General features: G+C 41.0%; 1 protein-coding gene across 8 annotated transcripts in view; it reads left to right on the top strand.

Moving 5' to 3' along the window:
• Window positions 1–24,462, top strand: part of MAPRE2 (microtubule associated protein RP/EB family member 2) — a 71,985-nt gene that overhangs the window by 19,460 nt on the left and 28,063 nt on the right. For 4 of the 8 annotated variants that reach the window (XM_041473695.1, XM_041473696.1, XM_041473693.1 and 1 more), the window contains exon 2: window positions 14,601–14,728. The exons of 1 other annotated variant lie outside the window; for it this stretch is intronic. In XM_041473695.1, coding sequence (XP_041329629.1) covers window positions 14,608–14,728 — 121 coding nt within the window. In that variant the 5' untranslated portion in view covers window positions 14,601–14,607. Of the gene's footprint in view, window positions 1–6,812; window positions 7,000–7,019; window positions 7,565–14,600; window positions 14,729–24,462 lie in introns of those variants that run through there. 3 more of the 8 variants (XM_041473697.1, XM_041473698.1, XM_041473699.1) reach the window with 3 other exon arrangements.

Below are 24,462 nucleotides of genomic sequence, written 5' to 3'. Positions count from 1 at the left end.
AGCTTACACCCAAGTGCTCTCACCATAAAGGTCTGAGAACGCCTAATTTGCACTTAGCCTCTGTGGGTTTCAGAAACATCCTGTAGGTGGGAGGCTGCATTCTGGTTTTTGTTGTGTGATGTGAGGTTTTTTTTAACTACCTTGTTGAGCTGCATAGCAACAGCAATTTTTTTTGGCATGTTAACAGAAAAAGGAGCAAGTTTGGGGCACATGAGAATTGAACCTGATGCTGGCGCTTTCAGAAACAGACATTTGGCTTCTGTCTAGTGTCTTCAATCTAGTCTTCCTAGAAAACAGGCACTGAAAAATATGCTGCATTGTGAAAAAAAGGTGATTTGGAGGTGGGGCTGTGGAGCAAGAGACCTTGATTAAAGGTATTTCTTTGGCTCCTTTGAGGGAGATGCAGTTACCTCATCTGGACCACAGAAATGTTCTTCCAGGGGCATACCTGGATTAACCTTTTGTGATATAAAACTTGTTTTGGGAGCCACTAAGAAAAGAAAATGCGTGGTAGGTCTACATTTTAAGCCTCAGCATTTGAATGTGTGACTCTTTAAAATATCTTCAGAGGTTTTGGTGTTTAGTGGGGAGGTTAGTTTAATTTGACAGTCTCTTCTCCTTCCTCATGCCCAAAGCTAATTATAGCAAAGGCTTGGTAAGGAAGCAGATAAATAGTGTGCCAGCTTTTCATGCGCTTTGGAAGTGCAACTTTCGGCCTTTGTTTGATAATTGAAAACGAGTGGTCTCACCACATCTGTTCTCAATCACGCCAGCCACTGAGTGGGATGGCACGAAGGCCGTGGCGTGGTGGCAGCAGCAGCAGCCGTGCGGCTCCGCTGCTCCGGGACAGCGTTTGGCTGCTCGCATCCTCCTCGCTCCCTGAATCCTGGCCTCCAGCTAGCAGCGCTGATCGCTCGCTCCCAGGATCAGTGCTGGGGAATGTAAATGGAAAACATCCGTGTTTCTTCTGTGGATGGTGTTAGCTGCGCGCTGCGTAGCTGCTTGGATCTTGCTCAGATCTCTGCTGCCCTGACTCACCGATAAAGCATCTTCTTCATATTGTTTCATTACAATTAGGTGGGAGGGGAAAGGGAATATCAGCTATAAATGTTTACTAAACATGCATTTAACTCTAGGGGTTTAAAAATAGTGTCGGTTTCTCTTTTTTTTTAGTACAGTTCTGTTTCATAACACTGTTTTGTGTTATGAAGTATTTAATTCAAGATTAAAATCTTGCCTGTGATATTTTGAGAAAAGTTTGTCTAGTTTTCTAGTGGTATACTAAATTATCAAATAATTTGTAGAGAAGGCTCTGTATACTGGTAGCACACCCATTAAATGTTTCAGTTCAGCCACTCTGAAATAATTTCTTGTTTCCCATAGAGCCCTGTGATTAGTGAAGGGTGCCTTTGGGTTAAATCTGTTTTTTTGCTATGCTATCCAAACAGGAAGTGTAAACATTCATTAGTGAATCGAGACTTAAGGATGTAGCTTCCGTAGGAAATCCTACAACTGTGCCAAATCATTCTGCCTGGAGAGAAATATGCCATGCAGGTTGAACTGTTGATCTTCTGGCCTTGTGTATGACCACCTTGCATTGTATTGTTTCAGAGGCTTAATTTTCAATATTAAGTTTCTTGGCAATTTGGTGCCCTGAGAGAGATCTCAGTGGAACCCTTAGCTGAGATCTGTGCACTTCAGTTTTATCTTTCAGGAGCAACTCAAGTGAATTTTCCCCCCCTACAGCAGGGTTCCTTAGTACCATACAGATTTCCTACCCAAGCAGCTGTAATTATTCAGAGATGCACATGAATGCAAATTCTTTCCTGTCACTCTGGAATGCAGTGTTGATGCTCAGAAGGGCTTGCTGGCAGTATGTATTAAACAATTTGGGGGGAGTGAAAATTCATTTTAGGCAAATATTACACAATTGTTATGCTTCGCTTCTTAAGGTTAATCTCTGTGGAGCTGGGCCAGTAATATCATGAATAGGAAGCACTGGAATATTTGAAGTAGAATACTCATTTGTTTTACTTATGGATTCGGTGTTACACAAATCATAGCTTGTTAAAATAACTATAGAATCTATGAGTAATTGTTTGTATGGAAGTGAACACATAAGCCAGTGATATGAAAGTCCCACGGGAGCTTGTGTATACAGAAAGACCATGGTGTGTAGGAGTGCTGAGAACAGGGAAGCAGTGGTAATTGGTTGGATAGAAGGGATACATTTTCCCAAAAGGACAGCATTCAGTTGTAATTAGTCATTCTGTTGGAAACCTTGTTATGCAGAATGGTGTTTGTTATATTTTTTTGAATTGAGTTGTTTGGGGTCCATATTGCTGCTTGCCCATAATAATGTTTCAAAGTTATGCATGATGAAGATTCTGAATCAGGGTCTAAATACACTGTTTTCAGTCAACACATTCATGTTGTGCTAGGTGTCAGATTCAAGGAGGCATAAGAAATATTATCTTTTAAATTTTTTACTTCCTTTAATATATCTGCGCTGAAGACAGGCTGAGACACCTGGTGTTGCTCAGCCTGGAGAAGAGGAGGCTCTGGGGAGACTTTAGAACAACCTTCCATTACCTAAAGGGGGCTTGCAAGAGAGCTGGAGGGGGAATTTTTACAAGGGTATGTAGTCGTAAGACTACAAGACAAGGAGCAATTGCTTCAAACTGGTAATATGTTTAGATTAGGTATTAAGAATAAATTCTTTACTGTGGGGTGATGAGACACTGAAAAATGTTGCTCAGAGAAGTTGTGGATGCTCCGTTTCTGGAAATGTTCAGGACCAGATTGCATCAGGCTTTGAGCAGCCTGGTTTAATGGAAGGTGTTGCTGCCCGTAGCAGAGGGGCTAGAACTACATGATCTTTAAGGTCCCTTCCAACCCAAACCATTTTGTTATTCTGCATATTTCTGCCTGCAGAGGTTTGGCTCTCTAGTGCAGGTTTTTAATCTGTGGTTCCCAAGTGTCAAGTGAGTTCCACAGGGGTGCTGTAGAACTGCCTTGTCTCTCAAGCAGCTCTATTTTTAATATGGTGAGGTGTTTTTTTCCACTACCACATTATGCACACCCCCCAGTTGTTCCTGAAGAGTTACACAGTGTGGACCTGGTGGTGCTGGTGAACAAGATGAACATGAGTCAGCAGTGTGCTCGTGCAGGGAAGAAGGCCAAGCCCATGCTGGGCTGCATTGGCAGGCATGGAGCCAGCGGCTCCGGGGAAGCGATTCTTCCCCTCTGGTGCTTCTGAGACCACATCTCACATACCGTGTCTGGATTTGGCCTCTCCACTTTGAGAGAGACAATGACATACTGAAGTGAGTGTGGCAGAGGGATACCAGGATGGCCAGGGGGCTGGAGCTTGTCACCTGTGTTTGGTCAGTCTGGATAGGAGCCAGCTCAGGAGAGGGGAAGATCTCACTGCACTCTTATCTGTCTAGTGGGAAACTGTGTGTAAAGAAGATGGAGCCAGGTCCTTTGCAGAAAGAGAAAGGATGAGAGGCAATGGCTGTCAGCAGCTGCAGCAGTAAAAAGTACTCTGGATATTGGGAGAAATGTTCACGCAGCCAGGATGGTCAAACCCCAGAAGTTAGCCAAAGGGGCTGTGGAATATCTCCTTGGAGAGACTTGAAACTGAGACAAATGGCAGCCTTCTCTTGCTCTTTCTGCAGTGACTGGGAGGCTGGAGCAGATCTCTCTGGAGTGCCCTGCCTACCCGAGTCAGTTTATGATCCCATTCTGTAGCTCTAATAAACATAAACAGCTCGTGACTCAAAAAACAAAATAACAAAATCACGTGCTTTAAAAATGAAAGGAACATCATCTGGAAGCAACTTTTGTACTTCCAGGGAGATAAAATCAGCCTTGTCATCAAAGGTTTGAAATGGAAAAGAAAAATACATGTATGCAGTCTCAGTATGACTTCATCAATATCAGACGTTTTCTAGTTTAATTCTTGTGAAAGCTATACTGCTGCTGAAGCAGTGCATTAATTTATATTCATATAATTTCATTGCATTCTCTGAATCACTGGGAGCAACTTCTGCAGTTTAGTACCCAGGGATGATCGAAAGTTTGTAGAGACACAACAGAGCAAAGGCACAGTTTTGCTGTATCATAAAACCAATTGTGTACATTGCAACCAAAGATTGTCTCAAAGTTAACAGCTGATAAATTGCTCGTTCTGCTTTTAAGGGATTGTAGCTTTTTTCACGCAGAAAATGTTAGCATTATTGATAAGTTTAATATGCAGAAAATGTTTTAACTGTGAGCACAGTTCTTAAACTGTGTCAGATGTCTGCCTAGTTTGATGTGCTTTTACAGGGAGTGGTGCAGAACTTTCTTGTCGCATGGCCTGCAGCAACACTGAGAGGGTTGAAGGAACTAAATATCCACATTGCAACCCAGATTACCTTAGTAAATGCACTTAAATCTAGTTGAAGGCAATTCAAGCAATAAACTTTTTTCTTCCTTGTTTATTGTGAGTTGAACTTGGTAATGTCACTGTTTGCCAGCTGGAAGCAATACACTTTAGGAATTAACCTCAAGATATTCCATGAAAGGAGGCCAAATCCTATTAAACAGTACATCTATGCTTCTCTTAGCTTAAGGTGCAAGGCTTTACTGGGGCTTGTAATAAAGAACGTTGTAAGCAATTCAGTTTCTACAATCACAGTTACATCAAAGCAGTAAGCACCTTCTAGAGAACATTCTTTAGAAACCAAAGCTTTGGGGATTTCCCCCTTTAGATAGGCAGAAGATGTTAAAAGTTAAAATCTGTCCAAAAGTTGCAGTTTCACAGATCTTCAAAGACCAACATGGTTGAAGAAAGAAGTTTTGGCGAAGCTTTACTTGATGCTGGTAGACACCAATTATGTTGGTACTGCAACAATGGTAAAATCAGTCTGTGGTTACTGGCACACAGCAAGAGTAATATGTTACATAAATCACAGATGGCTGAGCTAGAATGTTCCTACAGGGCAATTTACTTCATGAAGGATTAGTGAATTCTGGTTTTAGTCGCTCCAAAATTAATTTAGCAGTTAAGCAATTGCACTTAGAAATTCAGCCCTGTTCTAGATAGTACTTGGTAGGATTAATTCTTAAGATATGTCATTTATGTATTTTGGGCACCAGAATAATTTAAGAGTGCTTCTTTGTCTGTTATAGTGTTAACTCATGAGAACAAGGGAAGAGGTCAAGTTACTTCGGTATCCAAAACCAAATTTAAGTGTTGTGGCTGCTAGACTTAACACTTGCAGGCTGTATAATATTAGAAATGGTTTGTAGAGAGTAGAGAGTTTGTAATAAGCCAATGACAGAGGTATTTATTTCGGCCTATACCAACAACATTGGAGATGTCAGAACTCCAAGATTTATTATTGCCATTATTATTATTTTTTAGTCTAGCTTTCACCAGTGGTTGAGGGAGAAGAGGGAGAGAGGTTGGTGTCAGGGCCTAGAAAAAGGCTCTGCAGTGTGTTGGTGCAGTGGTCTGCAGAGGCAGTGTTGGCAGGGGACTTTCAGCTGCTTCATGTCACAGGTGTTCTCTGGAGCTTGGTCCTGCATTCCCAGGAGAAAGCCTGGTGCTTCTCTTTTCCTCCCAAATGGCAGTAGAGCTGTGATAGCAGTGGGAAGCCTGGGCAACCATACTAAAGCTTAATATTTTCATTACAGGCATGTTTTAGAGAGTGATGTACCAGTGAAAGCAGCTAGCATGGTTGCCTGTTGCTTCATCTGTTGTCACATGCTTGTTTACAGCTTCAGGGCTTAAAATAAATGTTGTCTTATACCCCTGATCAGTGTTGTCACCTTCCTGCCAGGATGATTTGTTCAGGGATGGAGTGGAGCTGGCTGCCTGGCCAATACCTCAGCAGCTCTGTCGTGCACGCTGTGCTCCGGTACCTTTGCCCACGGGTCCTGGGATGGTTGCATGAGTGGTTGCAATGCTGTTTCTTGTCCTTTACTTGGTGTCACTCCGGAAACTTTCAACATGAAGGTGGCCTTAGAAGTCCACTTGAAAAGGGCCTCATTTTCTGCAAGAACAGAGTTGGACTCAATGATCCTTGGTGGGCGCCTTCCAGCTCCTGATATCCTGTGATTCTAACATATGTGTATATTAAGGTTAGAATAAATGTTGCAATGCATAAATCAGTGCATATCTGCACTGGTTTTTAATGTAGGAGAGAGAAGAGTTGATGCATGACCAAATCCTTGTGCTCTGTATCATAGTGCATCATTTGTGAGTGGGAAAGCTGTACTGCAGTCCCTCCTTAGCTGGTGCAAGAGGTTTCCCATGGGAGTGCTCTGCTCCTTAGCTTTGCCTACCTTGGACAGCCAGGGTTTTTACAGTGTACTGCAGTTTCTTGTTAGAAAACAGCAGCTATGTGTTAGGAGAAAGGCATTGCATTTCTCCTTGTTGAATCCTCCTGTTTTCCCTTGTTCCCAGACTTGTCCTCTTCTGAAACCCGTGGATGTTCAGTGCCTGTCTCCTGCTGACTCACTGCCGCTCTTGCCTGGCTCTGCAGCCTTGTGAGGCGCTTGGAGGCTGCTCAGGCCCCCCGTCAGGAGGGCTGTATAGTATTACAAAATCTCATTTGCCATTAGGTTATGCTTGGAGTAAATCACCGTGTTACTTTAGCCTTTCACCTCGGAATGTATACACGCCACAGAGGAGGAGGGGGGCAGCGAAACCCTGGATAGGTCAAAACTAAATTCATTTGGTGACTTCATCTGTCTCTAGTTGGATCTCATCCCTGCTGAAACTCCCGAGCCTGCCCGCAGCGTTTTCTGGACTTAAAAGGCGGAAATGGCAGGAGCCGGGAGCAGCCGGGCTGCCAGAGCCGCTGCTGGGCTGCAGCGTGCCTGCTGTCCTGCTGCGCTCTGCCTCTGACACAGTGCCTCGGTGCCCTGCAACCCCAGTGCCCAGCGCTGCTGGCTGCTCTTAATCAGGGTTTCTGCTTGTTCTTAGCCCTTCCTAATCACGGGCAGGTATTCCTTGGTGTAGATGCAGGTGGCTGCTTGGGTGGGTGGCTGTGTCCGCCCTGTTTTGCCTGGAAGTTCACAGGCTGCACTCATGTGGGGCCAGTGGATTTGGGGACAAGCTCTCCTCCACTGCTGTCTTCATTTTCCCCTAAGTCTGCATTTGCTAAAGAAATCTCCTCTCTGAAAGTGAAACTGCTCATCCACCAACTCGTGAGAGCAAAATATTAAGTGGTTCCTCTGTTATTTTCAGTGCTTAGGCTGGGAACTGAGGTTTGCTTGCATGGGCTGCCTCTCAAGGCATCCTTTCGTCAGTGGTCAGCACTGATGTTACCTTGCTTTATGGCACGTTTTTAATATCTTGGAAATCCTTTAGCAATGTCTGCATGTTTGTTTGGTAATCTGTTATTATCCATAAGGGAAAAATATGAAAAAAAGGAGAATTGAAGTTGCTGCTTGTGTTTGGATGAATTGAGACTTTGTTTAACAGAAGATTAACAGTTGGTTTACTTATCAGCTTTCTAGAGGTTTTATAGTTACAAAATGGTCATAGACATCTTCGGTTTTCTAAAATGTAGGTGTTTCTAATTGACTTGAGTTTATTATATAAGTCTGAGAATTATTTTCCTTTGAATCAACCTTTTTTATTTTTTACCTCCCTTCACAATCCCCTTGTCTATTGTGAAAAGTAGACTAGTTGCCAGCGTCTTTTGTGAAAATTTGACAGGTTGAATATCTTACTTCAGGGCATCAGAGCAGCGATTCAAGCTTAAGATCTTAGAGTTGAAAGCCTTGGCAGGGGGAGGGTAATAACTGTAAGTAAAGTGAAGTTTTTTTAGCATTGCAACCTTGCCACTGTTAGGTTCCTCTCGTTCAGCATACTTCAAAGGTTTTTTGTTGTTCATCATTAATAAAATGCTTTCTTAATTTGTAGTCACATTCTTTTTATACTGAAATTTTTGTGTCCTTACACCATGTTAAATAGTGCCTGTCTGTTCAGCAGAGAACATTACCATTGCTTTGTTCAGCTGCTCTAAGGTGTGGCTTGAGGGTGCTGTGCACTGCTGTGGTTCATTTCTAACCAGAGTGAATGTACCTGGGTGGAAATGGTGGTAGCCAGAGGCTCTGAATTGCTTCCATTTTGTGTAAGCTATTGATGTCTGCCTTTCTTGTACCTCTGTCCTTTGACAAGAATGTTTTAGGTTTTTTAAATTAACATTTGTTTCCTCATAGAAATTGATAAGGAACCTTTCAGAGCATGCAAATACTTTCAGCCATAATGAAGATATTATGTACTTGAGTGTTACTGTTGCATTGTACTTGTGATGGCAAAGGTGAACCCTGAAAAAAAGGAGTTCTGTTACTGTAGAGACATGACACTGCTGTTTCATGGCCACAGTTTCAGTGGCAGCAGGAGTGAGAATGCAGATGGAGAAATAAAGTCTTACTTATGATATGGAAATACAAGTGGCATATTCAAGTGAATGCAAACATGACTGGCAGATGCCAGTCAGTGAATGTGGTTTGTCCTTCTCAGGTCGACCTTTAGGTGTCCTGAAATCTTCAAAGCACTAAATAATTGTCCTCGAATCTGAAAATGTTCTTTTCATTTTTGTGAACTATCCAAGTTTAATAACTGGTTAGTGAATAAATTTCTAACTATTTCTAAAAGCTATGCAGTATACAGTGTAATGCATTGCTAGTTATTAGGCCATATCAGAGGTTTTGGCTCTGGTTGTGCATATTATTGGAATACTTCTGGTCGTGTTTTTTGCATTTGAGGAAACTGAATATCTGAAAAATAATCAGTATTTTTCTGCCTCTCAGAAAATAAGTTTTTTTGGGGGGGTGGTAAGTTATCTAAAGCCATATGTAGCACAAACCAGAATTATAAGGAGCCTTTATAGAGGGTACTCAGATTTGCTTCTAAATCAGTCCTTTAGACCCATCATAAATATTTATGTAGGTCAGAACATCCCAGCATTGGCAGGAAGCCTCTAATTTAAAAGAAAAAAATTCCCTAATCCAATCAGAGTGCATCTCTATTACTCTAATTTCACTTGCATTTAAACAGGGAAGTGCAATGAAAACAATAGAAAATATGCTGTTGTCTGTATTCAGTGATAATCCGGCAATATTCAAGCCATAACATGTACATGGATTGCCTCAGTTTCGTCTAGTCTTTGTAGATTATTTCACAAATCATTTTAGGTCAAGTCAGATCCATGTGGTGAATGTAAAATGGCATTCAGAAGTGAGTGAGAAGTACAGAAAATAAAAAATGTTTTTAACATTTCAGGGTTATTTAGTGACATGGGAACAGTGCAAATGAGATTTGATATTCAGCATTTAAAAACATGAATTTCTCACAGTATTATAATCACAGGATTCTTTTTTTTTTTCCTTTCCCCGTGGTAGTACCTCATTGTGATTAATCTTGTCTCTGATTCAGTTTCTGGCTAGATAGAGCCTTTGTGTTGCTTGCTGCAAATATCACTGCAGTTGCAGCACTCTGATGCCACAGTATTTGCTGCAGAAGTACAGCATAAGTCAAAAGGGAGGGTAAGAACAGTGTTGTCAGCACTGCACAGGAGCTTTTTGTGTTGATTTTCTATCTGCAGGACTCCTTTCTGTACAGAAAACCTCGAGCATAACTGGCCTCTAATGACTGTGGCTACAGCTGGGTGCAGGGAGTATTAAAGAAACAGGCAAGGTCCAGCTGCAAATCAGTTGTCATTTCAGGATGGTACAAAAGAATGAATTTTCCTTGTACAGGAATTTATCCACTGAATCTGGCAGGTTTCTTCCTTCAGGGATTTCTTTGTTTTTGCAGCAGCTTTAATGTAGAAAGCCTTTTCACCAGCAGCTGCAGCAGTCTCACTCAGCTCCATCTTAGCCTTTCTGCTGTTATCTCCTGCTTTAGTAATTTTTGGTGTGAGATCTTTTGTTTTATTGGCAATATCTTATCAGGTGCCAGCTTCCAGAAGGTTCCTCTGTACTGTCACACAGACTTTCCACTGCATTTAAAAACTTAGTATCTGTTTGTCTCTTTGCACTACTACTTAATACAAATATGTCCATTTGTACTAAATGAGAGGTAGTGGCAGAAACTGGAACACAGGAGGTTCCACCTGAACACAAGGAAGAAATTCTTTACTGCAAGGGTGAGTGAGCATGGAAACAGGTTCCCCAGAGAAGTTGTAGAGTCTCCTTCTCTGGAGATAATCAAAAGCCATCTGGACACAATGCTGAGTAATGTGCTCTAGGTGGCCCTGCTTGGGCAGGGAGGTTGGACTGTAGTGGTCCCTTCCAACCTTTCCTATTCTGCAAAAATGTGTAAGCCTTGCAGCTTGAGAGATGATGGCATGTGTGATGAGTTTTTACACTACAAATAGATTCACTGCTGTAATCCTTCTAGTCTTGTTATTATTACTGGTTTGTTGTGATACAGCTTCTGCTGTCAACAACTGTTAGTTTACCCCTGGAAAAATAAAGTAAATGTGGTTCTTGCAAAACTGTCCTTAAGAACAGCTGGATAATACCTTGTAGCAACTGCAGTTATCTGTAGCAAGAGCAGTGGAAAATACCCAATATCTCAACGTTCAATGCTGCATATAATGCCTGAAAAAATTAATAGACTTTTGGGTGTAATGTTTACTGTCAGGCATCCGAGCCAGTATATTTCTATCTGGGGAAACTGCTTAAGCATGTACATGATTTTCAGCACCTGTCTAATCCTCTGAACTCATGTCTGTGGTGTGTAAAGTGTTTTTCTGAAATGCCTAGACTAATATGTGAAGACTCTCCTCAGGCTTAAAGTAAAACAAGGGAGAGTCCTTTATGTTTAGGCAGTACTGTAAGAGCCAGAGGTTTTTCATGTCCCCCTGTGCCTCCTGAAATGGGAGGTATGGTGTGCTATCCTCAGTCTGCTTTCAGTTGCTATAGAATCACAAGGCACCTCTACAGAATTCTGAAGATACCAGGTAGATACTGGTTTGCAGGCTTGTGTGAGCCTCATTGCAGTCTTATGATTCAGAGCCTTCAGTGTAAACAAGTGAAAGCCTAACAAGTTCAAAGTGTAAATAATGTTATTGGAAAGGAGGAGTGTATTACAACATAAAATCAAGTTGTTAGCTACTTGGCTGTTCAGAGTATGGCCTCTGTGTCTCCACCTGTCCAGCTGTTCTCTTGCATCAGCTTACACATGTTTATTAATGTGTTTTGAAGATGGATCACATTTTTCAGAGTACTTCAGCACTTTGGGAACTCAGTCCTGCAGAAAATCCCAGCCCAGCTGTAGATGTTGAGCACAGAGGTTCTTGACTGTTGCTGAGCATGGTAGCTGCACTACCTACATCTGCTTGTTCTTTTTTTTCCTTCTTTTTCGTTTTGTTTAAGGTCTCTCTGTGTGGCAAACAGGATATGTGTGTATCTGATCACCAAACTAGAATATGCTTACTGTAAAGGAAACCTTTCCCAGCTGAGTTTATTTAGAACGTAAGCCTTAGGAGGGTGGGGAACAAGAGATGCAAAGAGAGGGTGCACTCTTTCAAGAGAAGCAGCTGTGGAATATTCACATATATGTCAACAAAACACTTAAGAATGAACAGTAGTGACATGTTATTGAGTTTTTTAACAGCAATTCTGATTCATTTTGCCTTTGCTTGCAACTGTACTCATACGCCATTGTGCATACTTGTGTACAAATCTGAAGCTCTTGTCTCTAATAGCTGGAACTCATCTCTAATAAATAGTCTGACCTTTTGTTTGACCCTTAGACCATAATAATTAATTTGCAGATGTAGCATAAGTTGTATCACAGGTATCCTTCAGGGTAGCATTGTAAAACTCAAGGTTATTCATTTACTCACAGTTTCCTGCAGTAGAATTCCCCACCCCATGCAATGCAGCAGAGGAAGTTGTTTGCTCCCCTGTGGATTGCATAAGGATGGGTATTTCTCTTTGCAGTTCTTTGTGGAAAAAGGTGATGAAGGAAGTTCTGCTTCCTTTCTCTGTGTGTGTGTATTTTCTTGATCTTTTTAACAAAGTGAACTTTCCCTTTTCACTGGTGGTTTTTCTGAGCTCTGCCTGGCCTCAGAGGCCAATTAAAATGTTCTTGAAGTAGTGGCAATTACAGATAAGAGTAGCTTTATTTCAAATGTTCTCATCTAAATATCTTTAGTTGCTGTAGAATTCAGTGGACTCCTCTGTATTGAACTGTTGGTTTGTTAATAAGCTCACTATTAATTCTAAGTGACTAGTAAATTCATTATTAAGCTGTTATTTCAACTGATCTTACATACAATATTTAGCATGTTAGTTTAATGGTGACAGTGGTACTATCGGTTAGTTTTTTATCTATATAAAAAGGCTAAAAATAATATAATAAAACCCATGTGTTTCAAACTTCGGATGCCATTAGTATCAAAGGGGTTGTTTGCCTGCTCAATGCCTTCCATCCTGATGTTGAAGCTAAGCTTTTATGGTTAGCCATTATGGTGTAGTTTTAAGAGTAAAAGGGCACTCCCTGTTTCTAAAACTTTGTTCCTAGCATTTGGTTCAGTCCAAGCACTTAGTGCATGCCAAGAGAGCGACCTTTGCTAACTCTTATAGTGAATACAGGGCTGTGTTCACACAACCGGCTGTGCTGCATACGAGCCCGCGGGAAGAACGGAGCACAGGCTGATTCCTTCCATGCTCCAGAGCTGCCTGTACAGAGTGGATAGGGGGGCAGCCTGGTTCTGAATGAATTTCTGGCAGTGGCTGCCTGACTATTGGAGCATGAATTTTTCAACCCTATTTTCTCTCTCTCTTTTCTTTAATTCCTTATAAAGCAAATGTGAGGATTTTATGTCTTGCATCTTAATGTCAGTAGATGGGAACAACTTGAACAACCTTCTGTTTGTGAGATTTGTTTCCTAGAAAGTGACCTGTATTATGAACTTGTAATCTTGTATTTAAATTTATTCTCTGTGTTATGTACTAATACACTTACATGTTACCAAGTCAAGTTTTGTGCTGGTAGGTTTTTCCCATTTCAGTTTTACCTAGGTTGCCCCACCTAGTTAGCACACATAACTATGGGTGGAGTTAATCTGCAGTCGTGTCCTTGCAGAATTGTCTATCAGGCTTCAAAGGGTTACATCACTGCAAATTCTCAATGGAAGTAGTCCATGCAGACCTCGGATCCTACAGAAGAGATCCTGCTCTCTTGCATTGACTGAGAAAGTTGAGGTCCAAAGCTGAGATGGCAGGACTGGCACCAGAGCTAGACAGATAAGTGTTAGCTACAGATTGCCACAAGAGACGAAGGTGTGCAGTCCCCAACAAACCAAGAATAATCGTTCAACTTTGACTCTTTGGTCATTTCTGAGACACTTCATACTTGGATTGCTTCTTGTGGACTTTCTGAAGTCCGTTACTCACGGGAACATTACTTACTCTCTCCATGAACTCGATTCTGCTCTTTGAAACTACTGATGAGATAAACTTGAGTGTGCTCATGTTTTCTCTTTGCAACATCTTGCAATAGAAAGATGTGACTAGGGTAGGATAACAGGGATCAAAGTTCAGTAGTATGTGTTTCTGGTCTGTGTACCTGGGAAGATGATAAAAGCTATTATGAGTTGCCAGCTTCCAGGGAGGGACCTTTGCTAACTAGAAGAATTTGTCTAAGGTGATGTAGCTGTGAAAACTTCAAACACAGAGTGCCATTTACCAAGGTCTTAGTGAAATGTTATCTGAACACTGTTTGAAACTGAGGAGGACTGCTGGCATGACCAGTCAGTGAATGTCTGACTTGATATAAGAGACTCACATTGATTTGTTTAATCTAGACTACCTGGGCATTGGGACAGACACTGAGTGCTGTCTCTAAAGCATTAGGAAATCCACTCTGTGGAAGAAAAAGCAATTAGGGCTGCAGGATAATGTTGGCAGAAGAACAAATGGGTTTAAGCTGAGAGAAAATGTTTCTAAGGTTTGAGAAGAACCGGGCTCCACAGCAGTTTTCCAACCACACAGCTGAGGGTACAAATCCCTGTTGCTTTCAGAAGAGACGTTGGTGCACTGATAACAGAGATTATTTGATATTCAGTCTGTGACTGTTAGGAACTGAATTAATGATCCAAAAAGGCCCTGTCCCAGTAAGAAATCAGTAATAGAACAGCTACTAAATAATTTAGAAGTTATCTAAAATTCAGTGTTGGTTTAGGGAGCCTGTCACCCTGCAGTGGCAAAAAAACTGGCAGGTATCAGATCACTGCATTGGTGCAGCACAATGTGACAAAATGTCAGGTCTCTGATCTGTCTGCATATCTTTAGGTCTGATTCTGGTGTTTTTTCTATTTTATTGGCATGAAGCATGAACCATAGGTTTGTATGTTCTTTAAGTTCACAGTGACAGCCAGAGAAATATGTTCACAGGTGCCAAGAGGACATTGAAGAGGTTATGCATCATCAAAGAATAAAAATTACCTTTCCTTTCTCAATAAACAAAGAGAGGGTTTTGAGTTTTCTTTCCCTCTTTTGTACAGGAAGCATATATTCATTGTATTTAGAAAATAATTACCAAAATGTCAAAAATATTTTTGTCTCTCTTTTTTTCCTAGTTGGGGAATGGCGGTCAACGTGTACTCTACCTCTATAACCCAGGAGACTATGAGCAGACATGACATCATTGCATGGGTTAATGATATATTAGCTTTAAACTACACAAAAGTTGAACAACTCTGTTCAGGTAAGAAAGCACACTATACTCTATAAATGTTTATTTTAAAACCACTTTAAAAGTCTGATTTGTTGAAAATAGATAGCTTTTAACTTTGACATAAACCAGTTACTGTGAAAAAAGAGACTAATGTATGTGCACAGGAAGCATTTTTGCGTTTGTGTTAATCATGGGAAGATAAGGTACCTTGGGAAAGCATAACAAAGGCAGAGGTGAATGGGACAAATGTAGCAGGAGATACATAGAAGTAATAAAAAGGTTGGCTAAGCAAGCAAGGAATACAGTGATAAGTTTTAGTGCTTTAAAGCCACTGGGCTGGTATCTTTTCAAATGGAGAATGGACATAACTGAGGAAGAGACAAATTGAGAACCAACACCCCAGATGAACAAAATTCTCCAGCTCCTTTTCCTTCCTGAGGCTTCTCAAATCCCTGCTGATGCTTGCAGGAAAAAAGCACAAGAAAAAGCCTGAATAAAAAACATGGATTTGAGGAAATGAGGCTTTCGCTGCTGTGAGGGCTTTAGGACTTGGTCAAAGTCTGTCTGTTTCTCTTTAAATCTGAGTTACTGTTGTAAGTATATTTGGTAATGAGCCCTGAAAAAAGGGTGATAGTTTGAATACTTCAGACATTTTTGTTAATCAGAGTTGCAACTTAGAAGCTGGGTGTTAAACAACAGGGTCTGTAATTAATACTTCAGACATTTTTGTTAATCAGAGTTGCAACTAGAAGCTGGGTGTTAAACAACAGGGTGTGTAACTAGATGATGGCTAGAAATGACACAAAAAAAGGCTGATGGTTCACTGTGAATATACATGCCCCTGGGGATAGATTTCTTTCTGATTTCCAACTGTGATTTTTAAATTTGAAGATGTTTGGTGGAGGAGGAGTTTGTTTGTGGTGGGAGAGATCTAACTTCGATTGCTACTTCCAGACAACTAACGTGCTGGGAATATCTTATGAAGGTATTATCTTATCTTATGAGGACTGTGCTCAAAGCGCATGGAAGAGGAGCCACGTAACCAAATTTCGGCTATTTCTTGGTCCAGACAAAATGAATAAATGGGGTCTTATATTCATATATTTGATTTTGACTATCATTCTGGGTAAATTTTCTGTCTCAGAGATGTTCCCTGAAAGATACAAGTAATCCTTTCAGGCTGACTGTCTCATAGCCTATCCTTCAAAATTTCAAAAAACAATTTTCAGCTGCAGAAGTAGAGTACCATACTTGCAGCTTTGCACAACAACCATAAAAATGAAGTTGAAAAAGTGCAGGATAAAGTCAGTGTAAGCAATTGATATAATCTGAACAACTGAAGACATAGACCATGGGAAATTTTTTTTAACTGTTATTAAACTTGAAATTGAAATGTTATCTCTAGCTGTTGCTGTATTTACATGTCAGGAAGTTAGCCTAAGTATTTTATTTCAGTATATATGAAGACAGAATTCACACAGGGAGTAGCTATAGATAGATACAGATAGATACATGCACACACTGAAGGAGATAGAAACATAGAAGGAAATGGACGTTTGCATCCGAAAATACCCAAAGTTTGCTATTGTTTGAAACAGGAAGCATAGTAGACAAGTTATTGACTTGTTCCTATGTAGCTATTTAAATGCTCATAAATAGCTGAAAGGAAGCTTTTGAAGTGAGCTCTCAATCAAGTTAAATGTGTGTGGGCTTACACAAACAAACAAAAAAAAAAAAAAAAAACAAAAAAACAAAAACCAACTAAGACATAAAAAACTTCACCAAAACCGTTTCTGAAAACAGGGGAGAAGTGATTGAAGAAAATACTGACTAAGCAGAATAAAATGAGTTACAGTTATGTAAGAAGATCAGATAGAGAGACTTCAGCTGGGTGGGGCAAGGAGGGGAAAAGCATGGGAACTGTCACAAATCCGCTGTCCCATTTCATTACACAGCTTCTTATACAACTCTTTCTGTGACACACCTCAAGGGAAATGGGACACACCTCAAGGGAAGAACTGAAAAAGGGTCATCTCATTGCAGCTCTTACTTCATTCTGTATAAAATTAAATCTTTTCTTCCTTTAGAATTTCCTGGATTGTATTGATTGTTATTGCCACCTGATGTTTCTACATTCTTGTCTTTACAGGTGAAAGCTGTTAATTTGAATTTCCCCATTTGGTTTGGCAGTCGAACTTGATGCTTACACATTCCTGTTTTTACATTCATGTGCTTTACAATCCAGAAGGGGCTTTAGTAGTTTCTTATCTAAAGAAGCATTCTAGCACAGTACTTCCTGTGTTCAAGAGGACTTTACTCTGAACTGGTGAATCTAAACACTGATAGTTTTTTGCAGACACTAGAGCACAGTAATCTTAGTCTTAATAGGTTTTTCCCATTTGAGACTGCACGGTCCATTTCTCCTGTGTAGGGATTGAAGACAGATGGACAAGCAGGTTTGGGAATCTTTCTGCATTTAATATAGTTTACTGTGTAAACTCAAAGCAATTTATTAAAAGTATGTATATTTTATTTAGCCTGTTTATAGTGTAGCTTTCAAGAGGGATACTAAGGGAACAGTAGTATAAATGATGAGCCAACTAGCAGGCAGAGGACCAGCAAGCAAACATGGTATAGACTGCAGTTTGAGAATGGCCAGTCTAACTCATTCATTCTGGCATTCCTTGGCTGATGTCCCTTGAACCATTGGCAGCTTTCATGCAGATTAATGCTTGTTTCCATAAAATATGAGCATTTCTCCAGGACTTCAAAGGGAAGGAATATATGGGAAACTCATTACAATGATGAAGCATTTCACAGTATTAACAGGGATCTGCAGAGGTGCTGTAACTGAATTTTTATAATCTACTGTAAAATTGTATGGACATCTTCTTTTTTAGAAAAAAAGCATTAACATTAGTCATGCTGTGTTATGACTATTCAGTTCTTGTTCATTTTTGTTAATAAGGAGCAATCAAAATGCCACAGAAAGCTAAATGTGGGTCCAAAAAATGTGGGAGAGGGAAAGCAGGGGGGATGTTATATCTGAATTAAAAGCTCAAAGGAGTTACTTTTAGGAGGTAGGAGCAACCTAGATATGGCATATGTTTGTGTTCAGCACCTGGCTGTGAGACCTCATGGGTGCCCACATTTTGCAGCCAACCTAGCAATAATTTTTGACATTCAGAGCTTAAGCAAGAAGGAATAATGTGACATTCTGCCTTTACTAAAGGCTTTATTCAGAACATATCTGAAGCTTAATGTGACAGCAGCTACAATGACAGAAAAAGCAGTCCAACCTCCTTGCTGTGGAGAAGTAACTATGATAATACACATACTGTAGCAATAGCAGCCTGTTTCTCAATTTCCACTTGGAGGAACACAGCTGCTAGGATGAAGAGCAGCACAGGAAGAGGTTGGCTTAGTCATAAAGTATTTGTATTCTTTGGGAGTCTTAGATGTGTTTTTTGTCTCTGCTAAGTAGGCCGAGCAAAGTGCAGTGTCCCCTGAGCTTTCTGAATGCCTGCTGTGGTAGTGATGTGCCAAGAAAGCCAGGTTATGGATGGGTGCAGCCCTGGAGAGTCTTAATTCAGTCTGCAGCTCCTCTGGTAATTTAGTTTTGACAACTGAACAAGGAAAATCTCTCCAAGCATCTCAATACAATTCTTTTTGCATTAGATATGTGTCATATTGTCAGTTTTTGGACTCTGGGTTTGATTTCCTGCAAAGTTGTTTTACCTGAATGTGAAATCTATAAACCATGGTTTTAATAGAAGGCATAGTGCATTCCCTTTAGAGAGAGCATTTAATTTCATACATCAATGAAATATAATAGAGAACAATTGAGAGGATGTAATATCGTAGGATCCCACGTGCAAAACCCATAGGTTTGGGGAACAGGAGTTTCATATGAAGTATGACATCAGTTGTTTCTTAGGAGTCATGCTGGTTTTTTAAGGAATACACAGTGGTTTCTTAGAAAGAATTCTGACTAAGCAGCTTATAGCTGAATTTTCTTCAGTAAGGCTGTTTTTCATCTCTAAGGAATACCAAGTGTATGTGTTGCAGGGCTTTTCATGACTGTTAGAGTGTTACATGAGAGGATATTCAAAATAAGAGTCAGGCAGGGGATTACAGAAGGCTTGCATATGAATTAAAAAGAAACAACACCATGTCTACAAGCTATATAATGTCAAGGAAGTGGTAAATGGATAGAAAGGAAAATGTGGCCTGGAGCAAGGTATATTTTTTTACTTAGCTATACTTCTGTGATTTTATGAGATTAAGGAGATACAGACTCTCCCCACTTTGTGTATTTGAAAAGTCTCAGTAGAATTAAAACTTGCAAATTGTCAGGCCCCCAGTGTATACAGACCTTCTGTCTTTGAGGATTTGTATGCAAGGATCAAGGATTGCATGCAGGGTTGTTTTTGTCCTTGCTTTTAGTAAATGGCCATATTATTAAGAAAGCATGTGGTTCGGCATTTTCAAATTTTAGACTGTGATGCTTTCTCTACAGATGCCCTGGGTGTTGCCAGAGGGAATTTCTCATGGGGTGACTTCTGTCCCATATCTCAGTTAGTGTTCCTGCTGTGGAAATATGCAGTCCCTTTATATATATGTTTTGTGGTCACTCTGCCGCCGTGGTGTTGGGGAAGAGCAGGCAGTGTGACAACAGGGCAGATGTCATCCTTTGTTTGACTATGTCACCTCTGGCTCGGCCTTTGGAGGAAAACTTCACCACAGCCTTGTGGGCTGTTGTCCCTTGTGCAGGGGAGGAGGATCGCTCCTGGCCTGTGGAGGGTGTCCATGGTGTTCTGCTTGCAGGGAGGGAGTACCGGGCCCAGCCCCGCGGCAGGGCAGTGCGGTTTGCCAGGCAGCCATGGGCCCGGCCCCTCGGCAGGGCAGTGCCTGTGCCGGGCAGCCATCGGCCCCTCGGCAGGGCAGTGCCTGTGTGCTAGGCAGCCATCGGCCCCAGCCAGTGGGCAGGGCAGTGCTGTCTGCCACCATCGGCCCCAGCCCCTGGGCAGGGCAGTGCTGTCTGCCAGGCAGCCATGGGCCCCAGCCCCCTCAGCCTCAGCACCCTGGGCAGCAGCAGGCAGAAGCACGCTGCCTCCTGAGCAGTGCTCTAAGGGAGCTGGCTCCTCTCCTCTCCACCACACCAGAGGAGGGCTCAGGGGGCTGGAGAAGAAGGGTATGGGCCAGACAGAGAAATGGTAAGCAGGGCTATTTTTTTTGAAAGTCAGTTGTGTAGCTGCACTCACAAACGTGGTTTATTCTGAAGGTTAGCTGAGGAGGATTTGTGTTTCCATATCTCAAAAGGTGTATTTTGTTCACTGCCTGTATTAACCTATAACTTCCTACATGCTTATTACTAAAATCTGCCTTATAGGACCCTGTTGGAGCATTTGGTGCCAGCATTCCTCTACAGCCCAGTGCGCCTGAGAAGCCAAAGCATGTTTCCACACTGGTGGTTTTGGTTTTTTCCCGGGTGGCAGCCTTGCAGAGCTTGGGTCTCTAGCACCACTTGGGAACATGATTAAAAACATGGCTTGATCCCATTTGCACTCTGTAACCAAGGCATGTTTCAAGGAACTGGCATGTTGTCCTGAGGTCATGCAACACGGAGCATACTCAGTGTCAATGACTCTCTGATGTCTTCCATACGATATTTAGGATTAGAGGGATACAATGAATGTTAATGATTGGATTTAAATAATTTCCAAAACTTTCTGAGGAAGCTTGCAAAGCAGTATCATGAGATTCCCAGCCAATAATTTATTTTTTTAAATGTCACTCATTAAGAATTCAGGAGGAATAGAACTTGAACAAGGTTTTTGCTTTTTAAAAGTAATTATTTAATTACTCATAGCACTCACTTGCAGTCAGTTGCTTGATTTCCCTCTGGTTTAAAGAGCTTGTTAGATTTTGTGTGGTACTTTCTTTAGGCATGATGAGTTACGCAGCTATTTTAAGTTAAATGGGAACTGTGTTTTCTGAAATTGTTCTGATCTTCCTGTTTAAAAATTAATGAATTCCAAAATAAATTATTACCAAAAATTTAAGTATTAAAAACTCTGCTGTGTATAATTTATGAGCAGCTTAATGATTTACATATTTAAGAAAAAAGAGAATGCAAGTTAACACAGGGGAAACCTCCCTCCAATATCCATTATTTAAAATGATCTGTGGATATTCTGGATTATGTCACACACATGCCCTACCTGTGTGGAACAGGAATTTTGGAAGCAGATGTTATTTAGGTGCACATGATCTCAGGGGCTGTTGGTAAGGCTGCTAGGAGGTGCATTGCTCTTTTAGGCTGTTTGCTGTGGTGGCAGCACTGCTTTTGCGAGCTCCCATCTGTATGCAGGCGCTCACCCTGCCCTCTTTGAGGCAGCTGTGCTCATGCAACTGTGGGCAGGAGGGCAGGGCTGCACTCTAATCTGCATCACTTTTAGGGCTTTTTAAGTGCCCTCCCAGAACTGTTGCTTCAAAGGGTGAAGCTGGGCCAGAGTGGCTTCACTCATGCACAGCCCCATAAAAGCTTGCTTCTCTACAACGAAGTAGGTGGTAAATTGGTGTGGTCTTGAACATTCACTGGTAAATTGGCTGAAACTTTCTCCAGCAGCTGCTCCTCATAAGAGTTGTGCTCCAGACCAGCTTCATTGCTGAGTTTTTAAAGCAACCTTTGAATTGCATAACAGAAGACCCATATTTGAAATCCAAATGAAAATGTATACTCTGATACTTGAGTGGAAAACCTACTGCTGCGTGCTTACCTAAACATCACTGCTGAGGAAGCAATTCTAGAAAGCCTAAGGTAAAAGACCAGCCCTAAGTGCTGCTGTACTGTAAACAATGATTGCTGGCATTTGTGGGTTTTTCTCTCCCTTTCTTACCAACCTATTAAGTCACACATGCTCCTTGCAAGTCACTGGTTTTTTTTGATTGTTGCTGTCGTCCCAGCAACAGAAATACGGGGTGTGTGCAGCTTTCCATCAGTGTAAGCAGCCACTGTGAACTGAAGTGCTGATGACTAATTCATACACAAATCATCCTGCATTTTCCAAATGCATGATCAGGTGGTTGCAGCTTTGGAGAGAATGAATAATTTGAAGGAGTTTGTATCTGATATGACTGGATATGTGTTTTTGTATTATCTAAATATTTCATTGAAGCAAACAAACTAATTTTGTTATAGAAAAAGGTGCAGTCAGCCTTTTTCCCAAATGGAATTTTTCAAAAACTGAGTGTATGAAAATCAAACTGAGACCTGGTTAAAAGGTTTAAACTTGATTTCTATGCAGTTTTAGAACAAAGCTAATACTAAATATTTATACCAATTTTCTAGTGTAGAATTTAGCTCTGTTTGCTGTGGTTTGGGTATCAGAATTAAAAGAAATCAGCCGCACCCCTGCCCCAGCAAGGCCCTGTCTTTTCATAGGCCCCGTCTTTTCATAGGCCCCATCTTTTCATAGGCCCCTTGTTTTCCATGTTGGCATGTGTGGTTTTATATGGTTTTCTGGGCTCTTGCTCCCACACATTACAGGGATTCAGGGAGGAGCAGTGGGGGACAGTCTTTTGACATTAGGTTTGAAGGACTGACCTAATTTGTGTAGGGCACACACATATTGGTTTATATTTATTCCTGCTTATATTCATAGTGCTTCTACTAAATATGTTATTAGTATAATAAGTTCTACCTATAGTATATTAAAAGCAGTTAGTTTGAAAATAAAGTTTTCCTTTTAATTTATAAATATATAAACATCAATGCTAAAGAAAACCAAGTGTCTAATCTTGGTTTCAGATCTCTAATCTGAAATCCAGGAAGTTTACTGAGTGGCAAAAACTGGTTGCAAACAGGATTCTCTTGTCTTCATTGTTACCTCCTTTAATTTCCTTTTGATTTAAATAGTGAGGAGCAGCAGTATTTTTGATAATAAAGAAAATACTTCTTTGCATTTGTGGATTCATCAGCCTCCAGATGGTGAAGGAGAGGAGAAAAGCTGAAAATCTCTAATGATGCAGAGTGCATATGCTTCAGAGCAAGCTAAGTCAGCATGGACAGTCTGGGGAAAGAACCACAGGAGCAGGGAAGAAGTCATACAGGACAAAACCTAAAATTAGTTCAGCATTGCTTACTGTAAGGGACTAGTGAAAGATTGTCTACAACTCCAAAAATGGTGTAAGATACTCAGTTTTTATAAATTTGGTAGTAATTTTCTGCTTTACCACTTCATGTGGCAAAATTTTTGAATTTTAACAGCTTTAAATAACCACCTTTTCAATTCTGAGTTTGTTCTCTTGTGTCTGAATTCTGCCCTGGCATCTCTTCCTCTCCTCTGGCAGCTGCTTGCCTGCCTGGTGGATGCAATGCCCTCCTCCACTTTTTGCCTGCTCTGCCCCAAGCCTGGGATGCCCAGGAAACACCTGCAAAGCCCTGATGCTGCTGGGCTTTTTCCGCTCACTAATGGGACTAAAAATAGCAACTGCTGGGGGTGATTTCAGCACAGCCACGTTTGCAGGCTCATTTCAGAGTCTGGCCTGTGAATATCTTCTGTAACTAATGGCTGCATCAATATTCTAGATCAAAACACAAAAGGATTTTTAGCCAGTGATTCTAAATTGCTTGTTAGCTAATAAAGGATTAGAGGTTTTTAACATTGATTCCTCTTCTGCAGTGCCACCAGCTGTACTTTTCATCTTTCATTTGAGTAGATGTCAAATTATTTCTTTTTTTGTGTGAGTATGTGCATGTTTATTCATATAAAAGTTTTTCAGTCAGAGAGATGGATTTATTGTGAGAGCTATTCTGGCAGTGTGTTTTCAACTTCCCTGTACACATTTGATAAGGTTTAGGTTTGGGGGATTTTTTGGTTGGTTTTTTTTGGGGTGTGGGGGTTTGTTGGGGTTTTGGTTTTTGTTGATTTTTTTTCCAGAAAAAGTAGGGAAGTTTTTAAATACTGAAAAAAACACAGTAGCATAAAAATTCTTTTGTTTGTGTAAATTATGCAAGAGGTAAGTCACAAGCCATAATGTCATTATCGCTACTGTTGTTTTCTTTGTATTCCATTAAAAATATTCTTTTCTCATGCACCTGCATTGAAACATCAGTTGTGTGGTACATTGGATAGGCCTAAAGAGCTGTCCCGTATGCAGAGGACCACACAGATATGCTGTGGCTGAAAGGTAAAGGCATTGCAGTCTCACATCACTTAAGTGGGGCTCCCCTTTCTGCTGCCTCCAGGAAATCTCAGCCATGGGCAGTGAGGACAGTACTGTCCCCATTCTGTTGCACTGGTGTTTCCCATTTAAATATAATCTGACATCTACAAGCTTTAGGAAGTAAAATCTTAAATTATAAATAAACACCTATATAATATTAAATACATACATAACCTCAATGTCCAAAATTAGGTAGTCCCTGTTGACTGTAATGATATTTTTACTTTCTCCTGTTGGTGTGGTAGGCAGGTCTCTGGCTTTTTAGAGCCAGGAGGAATTTCCTCTCTTTGTAGCTCAGTGTTTAGTTCAACCCATGTTTGTTTGTTGCCTCTGCACTTCAGGAAGGAGTATTTTAATGAACTGTATTTGTCAGTGCAATGAAATCCTCCTGTTGGGGAGACGGCCCAGCAGCCGCTCCAGTGTTGTGTCAGAGAACAGCTCCGTGCTGCCATGTGGATGCAGTCCAGTGTTTTCTGCCCTCCAGTGTTGTGCAGACCCAGGACCACCTCCTGGCTGGCAAAGGTACAGAAACA

The sequence above is a fragment of the Pyrgilauda ruficollis genome, unplaced genomic scaffold (genome assembly GCF_017590135.1).
Source record: "Pyrgilauda ruficollis isolate IOZ18807 unplaced genomic scaffold, ASM1759013v1 scaffold30, whole genome shotgun sequence".
Taxonomy (NCBI): domain Eukaryota; kingdom Metazoa; phylum Chordata; class Aves; order Passeriformes; family Passeridae; genus Pyrgilauda; species Pyrgilauda ruficollis.
The sequence above is the reverse complement of the archived record's forward strand: the minus strand, read 5'-3'. Positions and strand labels throughout refer to the sequence as shown.